Consider the following 16,834-nt stretch of genomic DNA (forward strand, 5'->3'; position numbering starts at 1 on the left):
TTTTTGTTACTATAATTATTATATTATTATTATTATTATTATATTTTTTTAAGAGTTAATAGTTTAGCTTCTTGTACCAGGTAACCCGACATAAGATGAATAACACACATGCTGTTTTAGTTGTATCGTATGATACATGATAATAGCTTAAAAAATTTGTAAATATAATTTAGGTATTTTTTATATTGGTACATCAATAAGTATGTAGACATACCATGGGCGTTCTTATTCGATGGAGTAATAAAAAAATGCTCATTCTTCCTATGAAATTATTTAAAGAACACAATCTTTTTAGACATACTTATCTACTAAAAAATTTAAAAACAAAATAAGTAAATTCGTTATTATTTCCATTTACTATTTACTATTAGTTATAAATTTATAGCCTGATTTAATACCTACCTAATCGACAGAATAAAAGTTACTGTAGTAAATAACTATTTATAATAAGCACTATAATTAAGTTTTTATAGAAATAAATAATACAAGTAATACAAAAATAATAATAATATTAATTATTAAATAATAACATAATTAATAACATATCAAGTTATAATTAATTAATGTGTCTAAAAAAAAAATAAACATTTTTTTTTTCAAAACATTATTAAGATAAAATATATACAAAATTACACTTGTTGTATTCCAATATGTATAGGTGCTTAATATTATATAGACATATAGTATACGTTATAAATATATGTACTGATGAGCGTCGTAGTGATCGTACTGTATAATACTATAATATTCTCAAAATATGAACTTCAATATATTTTTATGAAACTGCAGGGCATTCTAAAACATTAAAAATACAATAGCTAGATTAGTTTTTATGAATAACCTACTAAAATAGTACACTTTTATGTTCATTATCATTAGTTCCATCATAATGATAACTGATAAATATCGTAGTCATAAAATATTTTTTTTAAGTTTAATAGTGCTTAATGCTTATATATTACTATAAATTATATTAAATATTTAGAATTTGGTACTTAGTGTAAGTTCTAGTTCACTAATTTTGTATCAAACATCATGGATAACATAATAACATATTATACACGATATAAGTAAAAAATATTCTTATTCTTAAGTGTTCTTTAATATGGATAATTATACAACATTAGTTGTTGTGAACATTTGACATAAAGTACATAATACATATACATTATACATATACTAGATACTCGTATATGCTTAAATAATATAAATTAAGAATTATAAGTACCCGTCTATAAACTTAAAATTGTTTTTAAGTAAGCTATAACATATTTGTGACGAATTGGTTTCTACGTTTTGATGTAGGTATGAAGAAAAATATTTTGTCAGTCTAAATGATGTAGGTTCTCGAAATACCTACCTACATTTTTAGTTGTAAATGAACGTGGAGAAAATAACCATTTATAAGTGACAGTATAATATCACATATGTAATAAGAAGCTCATACACACAATGAAACCGTTTAGAGTGCACTCAAAACAAAACTATGTACCGTGAATAAATAAAATAGAACATGAACCTGTCTGGTTGTCTCGACTAATTTAGTCACGCAAGAAGTCCCAAATGTCACTTTAAAGGTAATGATGCATAATTTAAAAATAAAATTACCTACTTTAAAATCATCCATATTATTTAATCCAACTTAATTACAGAAAATAAAACTTAGGTCATGGATTTACCGTCTTATACCGAAGTCAAAGAACTTTAGATAGGTACTGACAAGTGATATAACTATTACTCCTTAAGTATCTGTCACAAATTATTTTATAATGTTATACATTGTATTATATTATACTTTATTTATATAATTCAAAAATGTATGATATTTATCATTTTGCTGATCGACAATTCTAAAACTACTATAAAGTTTATAAGCTTATACTTTTTAGTTTTTACCACAAACCGTCGCAGGCGAGTAACCGTGATAGCAATGAGGAAACTCGCTCAAACATTTTAAAACGTGGTCTAAAAAATACGTTACGGTACAAATTCTATACTTACGTCCTACAATCGAGATATTTACGAGCACCATTCGCTATATTATTGTAATCACTAATTGCGAATAGAAAATGTTAACATTTTCCATTGGTTAGAGTGATCAGTCAAGGAGAATATTACATCGTCGGCAATTTGACGAAATTATCAATCTAACCATTTTGACGCCATGATAATACCTAATGCATAGAATGCGACGAATCTCTTTTAAAAATCTTGTTCATTTGTAATGTATGTAAAAGTTTCATCACTTTGGTCCAACGAAACACGTTGCCCGATTTCAAAGTATTTTTAAGTTTCAAATACGATGCATCGAGATAATATGATACATCAGTCACCTATATTATTTTCAGGTTTCTGTATATATTAGGGATAAACTCTTTGAATATTAGATATTTAGAATTTATTGAATTTACATAATATATGTGTGTATGTATATTGATTTTTATATTTCAAGTAAAATCTTTGTAAAATATCCACGTTATGCTCCGTGCTATATATATATATATATCTATATGAATATATTATTATAATATGTTTACTATAATAGGTATTTAGCACTTATTATGTGTACTAGATCTGCAGCGGTATCATAGCCATTAGTGGGATGAATAGGTAAAATAACTACAAAGGGTTTTATAACAACAGATAAAACTTCAAAAAAATTACTAAATTTAATAACGAATTGTGATTATTAAATTATAATTTGTAATTAACATAGATTGTACATACAGCACTTTTTTATGTACAGTTCCTCAGTGATTTCAGCATCTAACGAAAAAGTACCTAGAGAAGAATGCTGGAAAACCTATTTGTACCGATGAATAATTCCTTGGAGTTTTGTATATTTTCTATAGACGAGCGTTAGCTCGTACTTCAAATAGTTTTTCGATTTTACGGTCAAATCGATTTATTCTATACAAGATCCTTTTATGATTTGACTGGAATCGTGTTATTTGTAACTCGATTAAACCAATACTGAATTAACTACGATAAAACTCATAATGTTTTGGCGTGTATAGTATTATACAGAAGGCGTCACGCTACACGACTCGATTACGATTAAATATACAATTTTAGCGTAGACATAACGCCGCTGCTTGTCCTAATTTTATTAAACGTTAAACTACACCTACCTGCAGCAGCAGCTCGTCTTCTGCTGCAATTTGTCGGCAAGATTGGAGCATCGCTTAGACACGGTTACCGTTATACCTATATAGTTGGAATATTCTTCACTCCTCCGCGACACGACATAATATCCTATGTACTCTGGCGACATTGTAGCGTTATAATACCTAGCTAATACAGCGGTATAGTGCGGAATTACCGACCTGAGGGCCACCCGTATCGCTTAACTTTCTACCCACAACTATAATACCCGCCTACCTATACGGGCACAGAGCAATTACTCACGACAATATTATGGTATACACGGCGAGATTACTATTCGTATATTATAATATTATGTTCTGTACTTACTGCACACGGAACAACCCGATTCGTCGGACCCGTCGCCGCATCCGTCGCGACCGGAACACAGCACGGCGGTCGATCGACATCGGCCGTTCCTACACCGGAAAGGGCATTCGGCCGGACTGTGCCGGTAAGCGCCGCGGACCCGGGTCAACGGCTGCGGGGGACGCGCGCCGGACGTCCTGTTGCCGACGGTCATCGGTGCACCGCCGCCGCCGCACAGGCCTTCCAACTCGTCCGATTTGTCGGCGCACGTCACGACCGCGTTGCACAGCTCGTACTCCGGTAGACATTGACCGTCGCCGCACTGGAACGTGTACGCCGGACACCCTGTAAAAACGTAATACGGATCGACGAATATTGCCATTATAATATGAATTATTGTTCGTTGCGCAGCGTACGTGCTATTATGTAGTTAATTATAATATAAGTTATATATTCTCATTACTCATACAATATGTATAATAATAACTCATTTAATCTACATAATAAAATGTATATTAAACCAAACTAACTATATGCCCGGGGAGAAAATCACAACTAACCGCATGTAACCTATAGGGTCAGAAAATTTAATAGTATATAAGGTTTTTTATAAGTTTTCATTACAACAATTAAATAAAAAAAAATTAGCCTAAACCCACATAAATTGTTTATAGACACATGAGCTGATATACCACCACCGCTCAGAACCGTTGTTAATTATAATTTATCATTGAATTCGAATGTAACCCATCCGTTACAGTCTCGTATAGTGATACCTGCAGCTACTCAATGCCGAAGTCGAGGCACACTTTAAATGTATTATGCAGTCACGTATTTGTCTTATATTTGTGTATACAACTACATTTTTTAAACTCAAATTTTTCCAATTTAGATTTACTCCCCCCCTTCAGAAAATTATATACAATTGTTGATATATACACGTATATTTAAAAATTTTTGTTTACACAGTAAACGTGTAAAAAATAGTGATCAATTTTGTTTATGTACCATAATCAAAAATTACTTATAATTATTATGTAGTTTACCTTTATGTTCAATGGTATTGCAGCCTTCTTCGTCGTCTCCAAATGGACAATTTTTCACACCATCACATCGCGTTGATCTAGAAACACATAAATTCCTGAGGCCTTTGCTAGACCGACAGGCAAACGTGGTACTTGGACATTGTTGATTACCCGAACATTCTTCATCTGAATTATCGTCTTCACCACAATCACCTGTTCGACCATCGCATACGAAGAACCAACTAATGCATTTACCACTTGATCGGCACTAAAAAAATATCATAAATGAAATTCTCAAAATTTTAACTACCTATTTAAATATTTTAAACCATTTATGTTTATAAAAATAAATTGTATTGTATTGGCAATGCCAATTTAGCATATTTTGGTCAAATTTACTTACTTGGAATGTATTTTGTAAACAACCTCGAGTTTTTGCTGTACACTGATCAATTGTTTTATTGTTTGGTTGACAATCACAAATTCCATGTAAGCATCTTGAATTTTCATCATTTCGCATACACTGTGCATCACTAACACACGGAAATCCTAGACTAATACGTCGTTTGGGTTCTCCCTTTCTTAACATAATACCTAAATTACACAAATAAAGACATTATTTTATAAATTTATAATATATATTTTTTTTAAATACTCGAACTCCGTATTTAGTATGGGTATAGACTATAGATACTATACATAATTTATATGCAAATGAAAACTTGATTCCAGAATTACCTGTATTACTGATTGGTTTCTTATGCACTTTTATAGATGAGTTATTGAAAATTGTTTGACTTTTATTTTGTGAATCTTTTAGTGGACTTTTTAGGTAAATTTTGATTGGCGGTGGCGTAGGTACTATAGAAAATTGAGGCTTAAATGTAATGTTTTTCGATGCAATTGTTGTATAGTTTAGAGAAATGGCAGATGACTGCAGAGTGTTTGTCATCGGAATAGCAGCAAATTGTATACCATTATTCGTTAAATTTGTTTTTATAATGGGTCGTTTTAAAGGAGGCATCTGTGGTTTATTGACTGGTCTAAATGGCTTAACTGTTGAGGTAGTGGTGGATCGTATATCATTCGTTTGCCAAGGTCGCTTTTGGTACGGCACTTTTTTCTTTAAATCTGGTTTACTAAATGGATATTTAAGTGCTGTATTAGGTTTAATTAAAGTGGAATCTTGTCCTTTGTTTTTACAGTCCTGGGAAGCAGAATTACATATGCAAAATCCAAAAACACCAGGTATAGTAAACTCGCATCGATTATTTTCATCCGACAGTGCACAATGAGTGTCACTGTAACACACTTCTCCTAGTTTGGCAGCTGTGGAAAATATTAACAACGTGTTAAAATATTAGGATAATATTATAATACATTATGATAATTATTAATCAATATTAACTTAATATTATTGTAATTTTATTGAATAATCAAGTATTTCAATTTATTTTTAAATTAATAAATAATAATACATTATTTTAGTCATATACGTAAGGTTAACATGACTATTTAAGAAACTTATTAAATAGTTCTAGTAAATACTCTGTATTTTTCATATTAATATTTTACACTCATTAATTATTTATTTCTTATAAAATAACTTTAGTTAGTACAACTATTATTCAAGTCTGGTTATTCAATTATAAGTGGAATATGTTTTATTAGTAAAAAGTAAAGAAAATGAATAGCAATAGTTGTTTATTAACGAAAAATAACATTAACAATAAAGATTACGGTTTTTTATTTGGATTTTTTTAGCTACAGATATTTTATACTATTTTGTACATATTTATAGATTAGATTTGAAATATTAACACAATATTTTTATATTTATTGTCCGTTCAAAGACTGAAAAATTAGTTATTGTCCAATTAAAGCATTTACTTAAATTATTATTATTATTTTTTTTTTTAAATAACCCATACAAAATACAAATATACATATAATAATAATATGATAATAACAATACATACGAAAAAATATCCAATATAACGATGTAATACGTTATAAATTTGTACTCTTATTGAGTATAGATTGAGTATTGAATAACACTTAGATATATATATATATGTATTCGTTTACTATACTAACACTAATAGTTAAATCGTACTGTGGTTAATATGGAAAATACATCTAAAATATGGCCCAAGCCGAGATGTCCCACAATAGCATTCCTTTAATCTGAACCATATCGACAAGGAAATTTTTTTTGAACCGGTGTATAATAGAATCTGGCGGACCAAATTGTATTATACATAATACTGATGGTTTAAGCTGTAAATATACTTTTCAGCAGACCAAACTAATAAGAGTTTATTGCACTTTAATTTAAATTTGTGGCGAAAAAATATTGGTCTATAGGTGTTGGTATACACCATTTTTCCTTTCAATAAAAATATAATAATTTAGATCCCTTCACGTGTAATAGAATAACACATACAGCTATCAAGAACAATATAAAGTCTCACGTAATAGGTATTCTATAACAATGACCTCCAATAATCCGTATGCGTACGCGTGTATGTATAATGTAGATAGCTATTACACACCTGGAACGTTTGAGTGTTATTATTTTTTTCTTGACATGGATCTACAATCTGTTATGTATTATGAAAGCATCATATTAAATGAAAACTAACGGGTTCCTGTATGGCTGTATGTTAATGAACGACGTCAATGAACCAAAGGATCAGGGAAATCGTAGTATACGTTTTTCACGTGAATGAATTATTTCTATATTTACAGTATGAGAACCAGTACCTATCAACGTTTATATTATGATAATCTTTATTGTTTTAAAATGACGCACGTTATTATTAATTAAGCTCCTCACGAATACGAAATAAATGAAATTGCGTGTTGTAATGATAATTGAATTTTAACAATGTCTCCTGAATACCAGTCCAGTATATTATTATTGGTATAGCTTAATCGAGTGTTATATCCTTTTTATAATGATTATTAATGTTAATTATTATATTATAATATAATGTATATATATTGTATAATGTATATAGTCCTTTTTTCCGTACAGACTTAATGTGTGTGAACAAATTCGATTTAATTTTGAGTCCTTAAACTTAACTATAGGTAGCTTACATTTCTTAATATAGATATGCAGTTAAATTAGTATTTTTAATTTTTACCGATTTATTTTTTAAGTAGAAATATAACCCTATAATTTGTCAAGTTATGTTTAAATAAATGTGTACTTTTATTTAAGATATTCTATATAAATGATATTGTTATCTATTTCTAATTCACATAGTATTATTACACATAAATATAATTGCATTATATAATTTACTTTATATTCGTAGGTAATTATAATAATATTACCATACAATTGTATTATATATTAAAATTAGTTATTAAATAATATTACTTACGAGATAAACATGTATGCCTTCGATACTGCCAAAATTTCGATTCGCACTCACATATGTTATCAAGACATTTACTATTAGCTACTTTCATTGAACATTGCTCATCGACAACACACTCGAATCCTAAAAGTGTAGCTGTAAATACAAAAGTACTAAATTAAAATCAATAATGAAAACTTTTATTTTTAATTGGACTACTTTTAGATAACATAATAGAAATTAGGTCTTCAAAATAACTCGTAACATATAGGTAGTAGGTGTATATATATTTCAATCGTATATAATAATAATTTAATTATCCAATGAGGATATTATGCCTGGGGCTTTTATGAAAGGCGCCACGATATAACGGACAATACTAGATTTTATTACTTCGGAACAATAAGTATATGTTCCTGTTCCAGATTTTATCATCTGAACATAATTTTACTCTAAAAATGCAATGATAATAAACATTAAGTATAATATTATACTAATTAGGTACATATGTGTTGATACTTTTGAAACTGAACACAGTGCAAATGTTTACATTACGAAACCATTTACAATATTCATTTTTTTATTTACATTTAATATTTACAAAAATTATTTAAGATATCAATACACATTGAAGTTTTTAAAATGTACACAACTGAAATTATGTATTTAATAAGTAGTAGTAATAGTTATCAAGCGTTATTTAAAGAAAGACAAACCTATTACATTATTAAAATAGTATCTAAATATAAAAATTTAATAACTAGAATAATATAATAATGTTAAAAATTTTAATTCATCAAAATTATAAAATTTAATCTTATTATAGTAATCACTGATTTTGTTTCTCATTATTTTATTTTAATGCTATATAGTGTATATAGTTTATGTTTTCCATATAGTTTTTACTATATATTATATTTGTATGAATACATAAATTGTTTAATGTTTAACATTTAAAATTGCTAAGTTCAACATTTTTTGTAACGTAAGAATTATTTATATTAATATTTGAATTACTATATTAGGACGTCAAAGGTAAAAACAGAAAATAAATTATAATAATTTCTATAATAAAATTGTGGTCTAAGTTTAATTTTATACTATAGGTACAAACAGACATAGCATTGTTTTGAATTGTGATTTCTTTATATTTTAATTAAGTTATTAATATCTTAGATATTAATAAGTTCCAACTTAGTAATATTTAAAATCGATTAAAATAATATCAACGAATCAAGTAAAAACATAACTTTAAGTAACTTACACTGTAAACATGTATTGTTCACTCGCGCATAGTAAGGTAAACAAGAACAAATTCCAGTCTCCTGGTGACATCTGCTAAATCCCGTGTCACAATCTTGATTAGAGAGACATATTTCACCTAATTTTGCTCCAAGTGTTTGTCCAGGAAAATTCTAAAAATAATAAATTTTAAAAATAAATTAAATTTTTATTCTTAAAGGTTTTTAAACACTTACAATATAATTGAATACAATATGATGTAGGTACAAATACAAATTTTTATACTAAATTTAAATAAAAATCTACATGCTTAAAATTTTACTTTTATCCGGGAGAGTATATAGTTTGTTTATAGGACTATAATATTAAATATAAATAATATCCCATTTTAGGACTACAATACTACCTACATACATAGCGAAAAATATGCTATTCTGTGCCCCATAATCCAAATATCCTAGTTAAATACCTACTTTAAAAATATAAGAAATCGAATTTTTAATATATCACCTTTATGAAAAAGTAAGTGACCATCTTTAATCAAAATATATAACCATAAAATCGTACTCAATATACTGTTAGAGTCTTAGGTAAATAGGTAGTTAAAATAATGATTTTATTAGTTATTGTTAAGACTTACGAACCATCTTGTTCTTGTTAATATAATAACGTTTAACTATACATACATAAATTGATAATAACAATTGTTCTGTGTATTTAGATCACATTCTTCCGTATAGGTACACGTTAAAAATCTAAACGAAAGTGTCAGTATAAGCAAATAAAATAATATAAGCTATAATGAGAAAAAAATATCGTTTAGAATGAAATGTGAATAGGTACAACTGAGAGAATATAATATGTCTAGCGTCTACACATAAATACCGTACAATATAATATATATATTATAATATGTATGGAATTTCAAAAAATATATATAACATATATTTTATTATTTTATGTATGATACTGTAATTTGTATGACAAGTATAAGTACTTGAAAAAATTGTGAAAATATCAGTAACACATCAATTTAATAAAAATTATAAAAGTAAAAGTAGGTTTAACAATAGAATGAATGGTGGATTTTTCAACATTTTTACCATGAAGTGTAACTTCAAAAATCTATAGCCATTATGAATGTATTAGAATAAAATACCAAAGAGCCCCTAAACAAATTAAGCTCAAGTAAAGTCTATATAAATAATATAATAAAATAATAAATAGGCAATTAATAATACGAATATATAATATCGACATACATACTAATATACATACAAGTTCTGATATTTTAGTTGAGTTAAAATAATAAAAAAATTACATTATTTTTAAAGTACCTAAATATTTATTTTTATACATCATAAATTTCAATTTGAACCTAGGGGTAGATTTTGCTCCATATTATTATGATTATCTACAAGTATTAAATGTCATATTAAATATAATTCATGGAATAAATTATATTTAAAAATTAAAAGTATCAATAGTTAATCAAAAAATCTAAAAGATTTCAATACTTATATGAAAAAAATTTTTTAATAAATAATAATAATGTATAACCGAGTAGAATCGTATACCTAATCATACTAGCATGCAGTAAAATTTTACCTTTTTGAAACAGTATTTCCTATTTTTGTAGTAACCATAAAAACGTGTACTTAAAGCGTGTATATATTAATGTAAAATATTTTTAAATTTTCACAACAATTATAATAGTGATGAATATAAAAAAAAAATTAGTTATATAAGCTTACTTATAATTAATAAATGATAATAATAAAAAGTTTTGTAATCAAATAATAATTGCAAATTGAAGAAAATATTCATAACATAAATGAATGAAATTTGTTTTAAAAAACTAAACATACCTATGTTGAAACTTTTGAAAACTTCAAACCGAATTACAAGTGTTCAATAAACTATTACTATCGTATTCGAAAACGAGATTATTTACGCCTTTACATATTATTATATATCACAAAAAATATGGTTACGCATTGTAACATCACATGTGCACCGTCACTCAACAAACATAAATCGAATATAATAAGAATCTTACTTTGTGTATTACCATTCTCACATTTCTCACGTAATACCGTATTTTAGCGGGAAAGTCTTATATGCTCATACACGGATGTCCAACTTATGCCGTTACACCCATACAATGTTATATAGTTTTAGCATGTTCGAAATCGTGTTTTTTTTTTTTAGTTTAAATCAATTTTATGAATAATATTTTAACAATACAACAATGCATTTGTGATATGTTGGACGAAAATATTATAATATAAAAAGTACTACTTACTACGATGATCTGGTTTTTATGGATTCTAACAGACGTGGAAGTTATTTTACAGTTAACACCGATAATTAAGAGTGAAACTTAATAAACCGGCATGCGTCATAAATTCATAACTAACAACTAACAAGTAACAAGTATAATAACACCAAATCAATATTAAATAATGTAATATAATAGTTGATAAATCAATACACTTTGCAAAACCTATATATAATTTAACAAAATATCAGTTAGATCAATTGTGTCTATGGTCCATAAAATACACATAAAATAATTAATTGTAAAAATATGTGATTTTCCGCCAACCTATTCAATGTCTAATACATTTTTGTCGCGTCATTGTCACGTTTCAACGTTTGATCTATTTGTTACAGAAATGATCTAGTCAGAGACAGACGATACCGTCCAGTGTCTGGTCGAAATTTAATTTGACAAATAAAAAAAGTAAAATGTAACGTTTACCAGTTTGTCCTAGTCTCCGTCTACCGGCCGTCTACAATTCACAATACCTGAATGTAAGATTAACAGATATTTATTAAATGGTACAACCATCAATCATTATTATTACATTCATTATTCTATAAAGCAACTGTGTATTTTAGTATAGATACATTCAATTATAGACTATATCAATAGAAATAGATAGAAATTAAAGAATAGCCAATAAATCAAAATTAGGTTTAACTATTATAATACTAATTCAATTTAACTTTAATCAACACCATGCATAGGTATATAATTTTAAAAAATTAATAATTTATATATGAATGATCGATATTAGAAAATCAAAAAAGTAACACAAGCTAAACGTTTGTCAGAAAAATATTATATTTAATTTATATACATATATATACTATATAGTATAATAGAGATTAAATGCAATTCAATAATTATATTTTACACATTTAGGTTTATTGTCTAAAAAATCAATCGAAAATATAAACAAAAAATATGACCTTAATTATTTAATATTGGCATATTACGATAATTAACAGATAAAATAAGAAAATATGTGAAATAATCATAACTAAAGACCGGATTTAGTTACACTAAAAATATGTCGAAATTGCAACGAAAATAATACAATAATTGCATAACAAAATCATCTAATTGCTTCAAAAAAAGTACAAATTGCATTATAAAATGTATTCTTAAAATATTACAAAATGTATAATTATTATTTATTTTCTTACAAACATGATAGACATTTACAAATTATAAAATAAAAAAGTTTTTAAAAGTATTTAATAATTAAAATATATTATTTTTCTGAATTAAAATTTGTAATTATGTATACATTTCTAAATTGTGTACTTATACTCCTTAGATCAAATAATCTAACCAATAATGAAAATCCACAATAATTTTATTATATTTATATTATAAAATTAGTTAAGAAATATTGATTTGTACATTTAATAACGTAAAATATAAAGAATTGCAAAGAATTACAAAAATTGTAACATAAAATTAAATAGAAAGACTGAAATTAATACAAATCGTGGACATATTTGATCAGATTTGATTTATCTTAAATGCAAAAAAAGTTATAATATCAATTAAATCCGGTAAAAAATTACAAAAATAATAATAAAAAAAACTAACGTTTAGCCTATTTATCATAAAGATAGGCTCAAAGTGAAGTATTTTAACTTTATCTTGCATCCTTAAATATTTTAGTTTTTTCATATTGGTCTAATGTCCCCAATTTTCTTTGACCAATTTTTGTTTCGTAATCGGAATATTCATTATCCATGTGGATTATTTTTTATTACAATTTAAATATTTGTTTGATTGATTATGTATTACCTAAAAATTACGTATGAGTAGTGAAGGGGAAAAATTTAATAAAAATGTAATATTTTTTATAAATAATTCGAAAATGAATAATGTTATAATTATTAATATTCCATAGTTGTTTTAAAAAAATTTTAATTTGGTTAATTAGACCCTAGAATATTTTATCCTAATACCAGTTTTGTTTTTTATTTCTTGGTATAATTTTAGATAAAAACTATCGTATTTAAAAAGGTTTTAAAATATAAATAAATACGTAATTCTAAAATATATAATACATACTAAGTAAAAATGCATCATTAATTTTAGAATATAGACAATAATAATGACCTACGAGTTTGAAATATGAATCTATGACATAGGTATATTAAAATATTTTTTACAGACTGCAATAAGCAAGTGTGAACTGATTTTATAGAGTTAAAAACGATTTAATAAGACAGTATATTAGCTTCTAAAATAAATTATGTTAACAAATAATGGGTTAAGTCAAATAATATGTAGTTAGTTTATTTTTTATTAGTAGTACTCTATTCTTATTAAACTATCATTTATCATTACTAAATAGTAAATATGTACAATATCAAGTTATCCATTGGGTCATGTTGTTTAAATTGTATAAATATGAAGGTAGAAGGTACCTACCAAATTCTAGAGATGCCTTTGTCCATTATGAATAGTTAGGTTTAAGTACTTACTACAAATCCATTCGTGCTTGAAGGCTAGCTATGGAATACCGTCTCTTATTCTCTTTTTATAATCTCTACCATATAATTTATTTAAGTCATCAGAATAGTTTATTCTCTAGTACCCTTAAGTAGGTGCACATTTTATTTATAATTGATCCTCCATCATCACTAATCTTACACTATATTTTCTATTTGACAAATGTTCTAACCAATTAAAACACACATTGAATACCTAATTAATTTTTAACATCGTCCTTTCATAATCATATTACTATTTTAATACATTCATATCAGCACCTATATATAGGTAACATATTTATTGATATACACATTTTATACCCTTTGATTTAGTACATAATATTACACATAATAATGCGTAATGTATTGTATAAAATAGTAAACGATACAAACTACAGAGTAAACAAATTATTACTAAATGTACCTAATAAATACTTTTATTTAACAATTTGTTTTTAACTCAAATTATCTAGTATAACCACAAAAACTAATGACTATTAATAAAATTAAAATTCGACTAAATGCCTGACTATAAGACTGCTGTTACTACCTATGGATTATGATTTTATGAATTCCTGAGTTAGGTATTTAGAATGTATTATTCTAATCGAAATTATTGAACATATATTATAATTTATAACTATTTCTACAAAATTACAAATTACAAAATGTGCAGACGACTGACGACGAGGAGCGCTTTTAAAATATTTATCGTTAAGAGAAAAGCATTATTTATTTATTTTTTTTAAATTTGATTATAAGAATAAGAACCAGAGAACTAAGAGAACCTACATGACTATTTCAATATAATAATGAAATTCATATTTATATAATCAAATTTCTTGTAGTTCCATTTTCTAAATAATAATAATTATAAAATTATAACTTATTATAATAATACTATAATCACATTTAATCTGTTTAATAATGTTTAAAATCCATAAACTAACTTAAATTCACATAAATATTTTATGTACTTAAATTACCATACATTTTATTTTAATCTAATCGAACTTACCTTCATTGCCATAACGAACCAAAAAATCTTGAAGAAATATAAAATCATTTTATTCAAATTCTGTTGGAACCAAAATTGTTTAAGTATATGGTTTTTTTTTTTAATACTTATAAAATTATAATGAACTATATAAATGCATTTAAAATATTAACACGAGTTTTTTGCGATGTTATCGTAATGTGTAAAACTATAGAGGTATAAGACATAGTTTGTAAATACTACGACCCATTCGGTCGCGCACAACACACTGTTCGGTCAAAAAAACTGATCACAACCTGAGAAGCCTGTGTGACATTCTGTCATCCCCACCGAATTTTCATAACAGCGTTTGTACTGTTTCCCCTCGAAAACAGTAAAGTATCTTCAAAATAACAAATTGTTTTTCATATAGTTATATCATACTCTAACTCTGGAAGTATCTATATGTATAAAACTATATAAGTAATAAATTATACTTTAATATTAATATTAAATGTATGGAGATATGATTTAAAAAATGTATAAGCCCAGTTATTCCTTCCAAATTAATAATATTAATATAATAAAGTTTGAATAAACAATTTTAATAGAGTGGGTAAACGACATTCTTTAATACCGTCCTACGAATAAACATAAAAAATGTATAGGATTAGGTAGGTACTTAATAGTTAATACATACAAATGAATATTTTACACTTTTAATCCAAATTTTTAAAAAAAAATTAAACGTTTATAATTTAATAGATATTTGCTACTTGTATAACAAGATAAAATAATACATATAAATTAAATAATGCATTTTGATAAAAACAAATTATATATAATAATATATAGGTATAATATATATAATTTTCCGATTTAATACAAATTAATAATTCAATTGAATTAAAATAAAATAATCTACACAATTATAAATTTGTATTTTAAAATGGTAAATATAAGAGAAATATAATAGGCCCGTCATTTACTTTTAATTAGTCAAAATTATTTTTAGTGTATAGTGATTGTATCGTTGACTATATTTAATTTCAAGTGAATAAATAATATTTTATTACTTTAATCATTATGTCAACTATAATTTGCATACTATTACATTTCATTATATTATTTTTGATTTTATATTCTAAGATAAAAGTATTGATTTTGCAATTTCAATACAATTAGGCCCCACTAGTCTTAAGGACGGTATTTATTACTCAATGAATGATATTAATTGATTTTTATAGTATCTTTAAAGAAAAATAACTATGTTTTATTCAATATTTTATTACCTATTTTTAATTCTTATAATAAATTAACTCTTATTTAGATATTAAGAAATATTAAGAAATAATTTAAAATTCCAATATTTCTGTTTTATTTTATCCTTTAATAATTTTATTTTATAAATACCTTACAATTTTACACGTTGAAAAAACTTAATTCGCATATCAAGTTTTTTCAATTCAATGAATTTCCGTTTTAAATCATTGAACTTCAAACAATCAATAATACGTATAGAGTTTTTAGCAAAAAATAAACACACTATACAAATTATAAAGCGTGAAAATAATATGTAAAACCAATAATATATTCATATTAATAAATACATAATATACGCTTTTTAATAACTAGACAAATTATATAGGCTCTCAAACATTTTAATAATTATTATTAGTCTTAATCATTTGTAACTTAATATTTATTAAGTAATTTTTTTATTTACAATTATAAATACAATATGTATTATAATATATTTAATAACAGTAGATTAAAATCGATGAAAAACTGTATATTATAGAATAGTAATGAAATATAATGTATAAACTGCATAGGTGTAGTTCTTACTGTAATAAAATTTACATACTAAGAATCGGTCACACATTATGCACCCACGGACAACGAGCACCTAATGAACAATAAAGTAAATCCACCATGTGCAACACCAATACACCATAACT

At 25.7% G+C, this 16,834-nt stretch overlaps 1 protein-coding gene across 1 annotated transcript; it reads right to left on the reverse strand.

The window, feature by feature from the left end:
* Positions 1–492: 492 nt before the first annotated feature.
* LOC114129541 (uncharacterized) lies at positions 493–15,168 on the reverse strand. Its single transcript, XM_050201370.1, has 8 exons — positions 14,916–15,168; positions 9,114–9,264; positions 7,874–8,005; positions 5,217–5,807; positions 4,882–5,072; positions 4,500–4,746; positions 3,475–3,798; positions 493–795 (listed from the first exon to the last, which is right to left on the reverse strand). Exons 1-8 carry the CDS (start codon positions 14,961–14,963, stop codon positions 776–778), a joined length of 1,704 nt encoding a protein of 567 aa, XP_050057327.1. The 5' UTR covers positions 14,964–15,168; the 3' UTR covers positions 493–775.
* Positions 15,169–16,834: the final 1,666 nt, after the last annotated feature.

Source organism: Aphis gossypii, chromosome 2 (genome assembly GCF_020184175.1).
Source record: "Aphis gossypii isolate Hap1 chromosome 2, ASM2018417v2, whole genome shotgun sequence".
Taxonomy (NCBI): Eukaryota; Metazoa; Arthropoda; class Insecta; order Hemiptera; family Aphididae; genus Aphis; species Aphis gossypii.

Coding starts and splice junctions, on each gene's coding strand:
- LOC114129541 (XM_050201370.1), bottom strand. CDS start 14,963: ATGATTTTATATTTCTTCAAGATTTTTTGGTTCGTTATGGCAATGAAG. Junction 5,808..7,873: donor AAGGCATACATGTTTATCTC/GTAAGTAATATT, acceptor TATTTTCCACAG/CTGCCAAACTAGGAGAAGTG. Junction 796..3,474: donor ATCGGGTTGTTCCGTGTGCA/GTAAGTACAGAA, acceptor TTAATGTTTTAG/AATGCCCTGCAGTTTCATAA.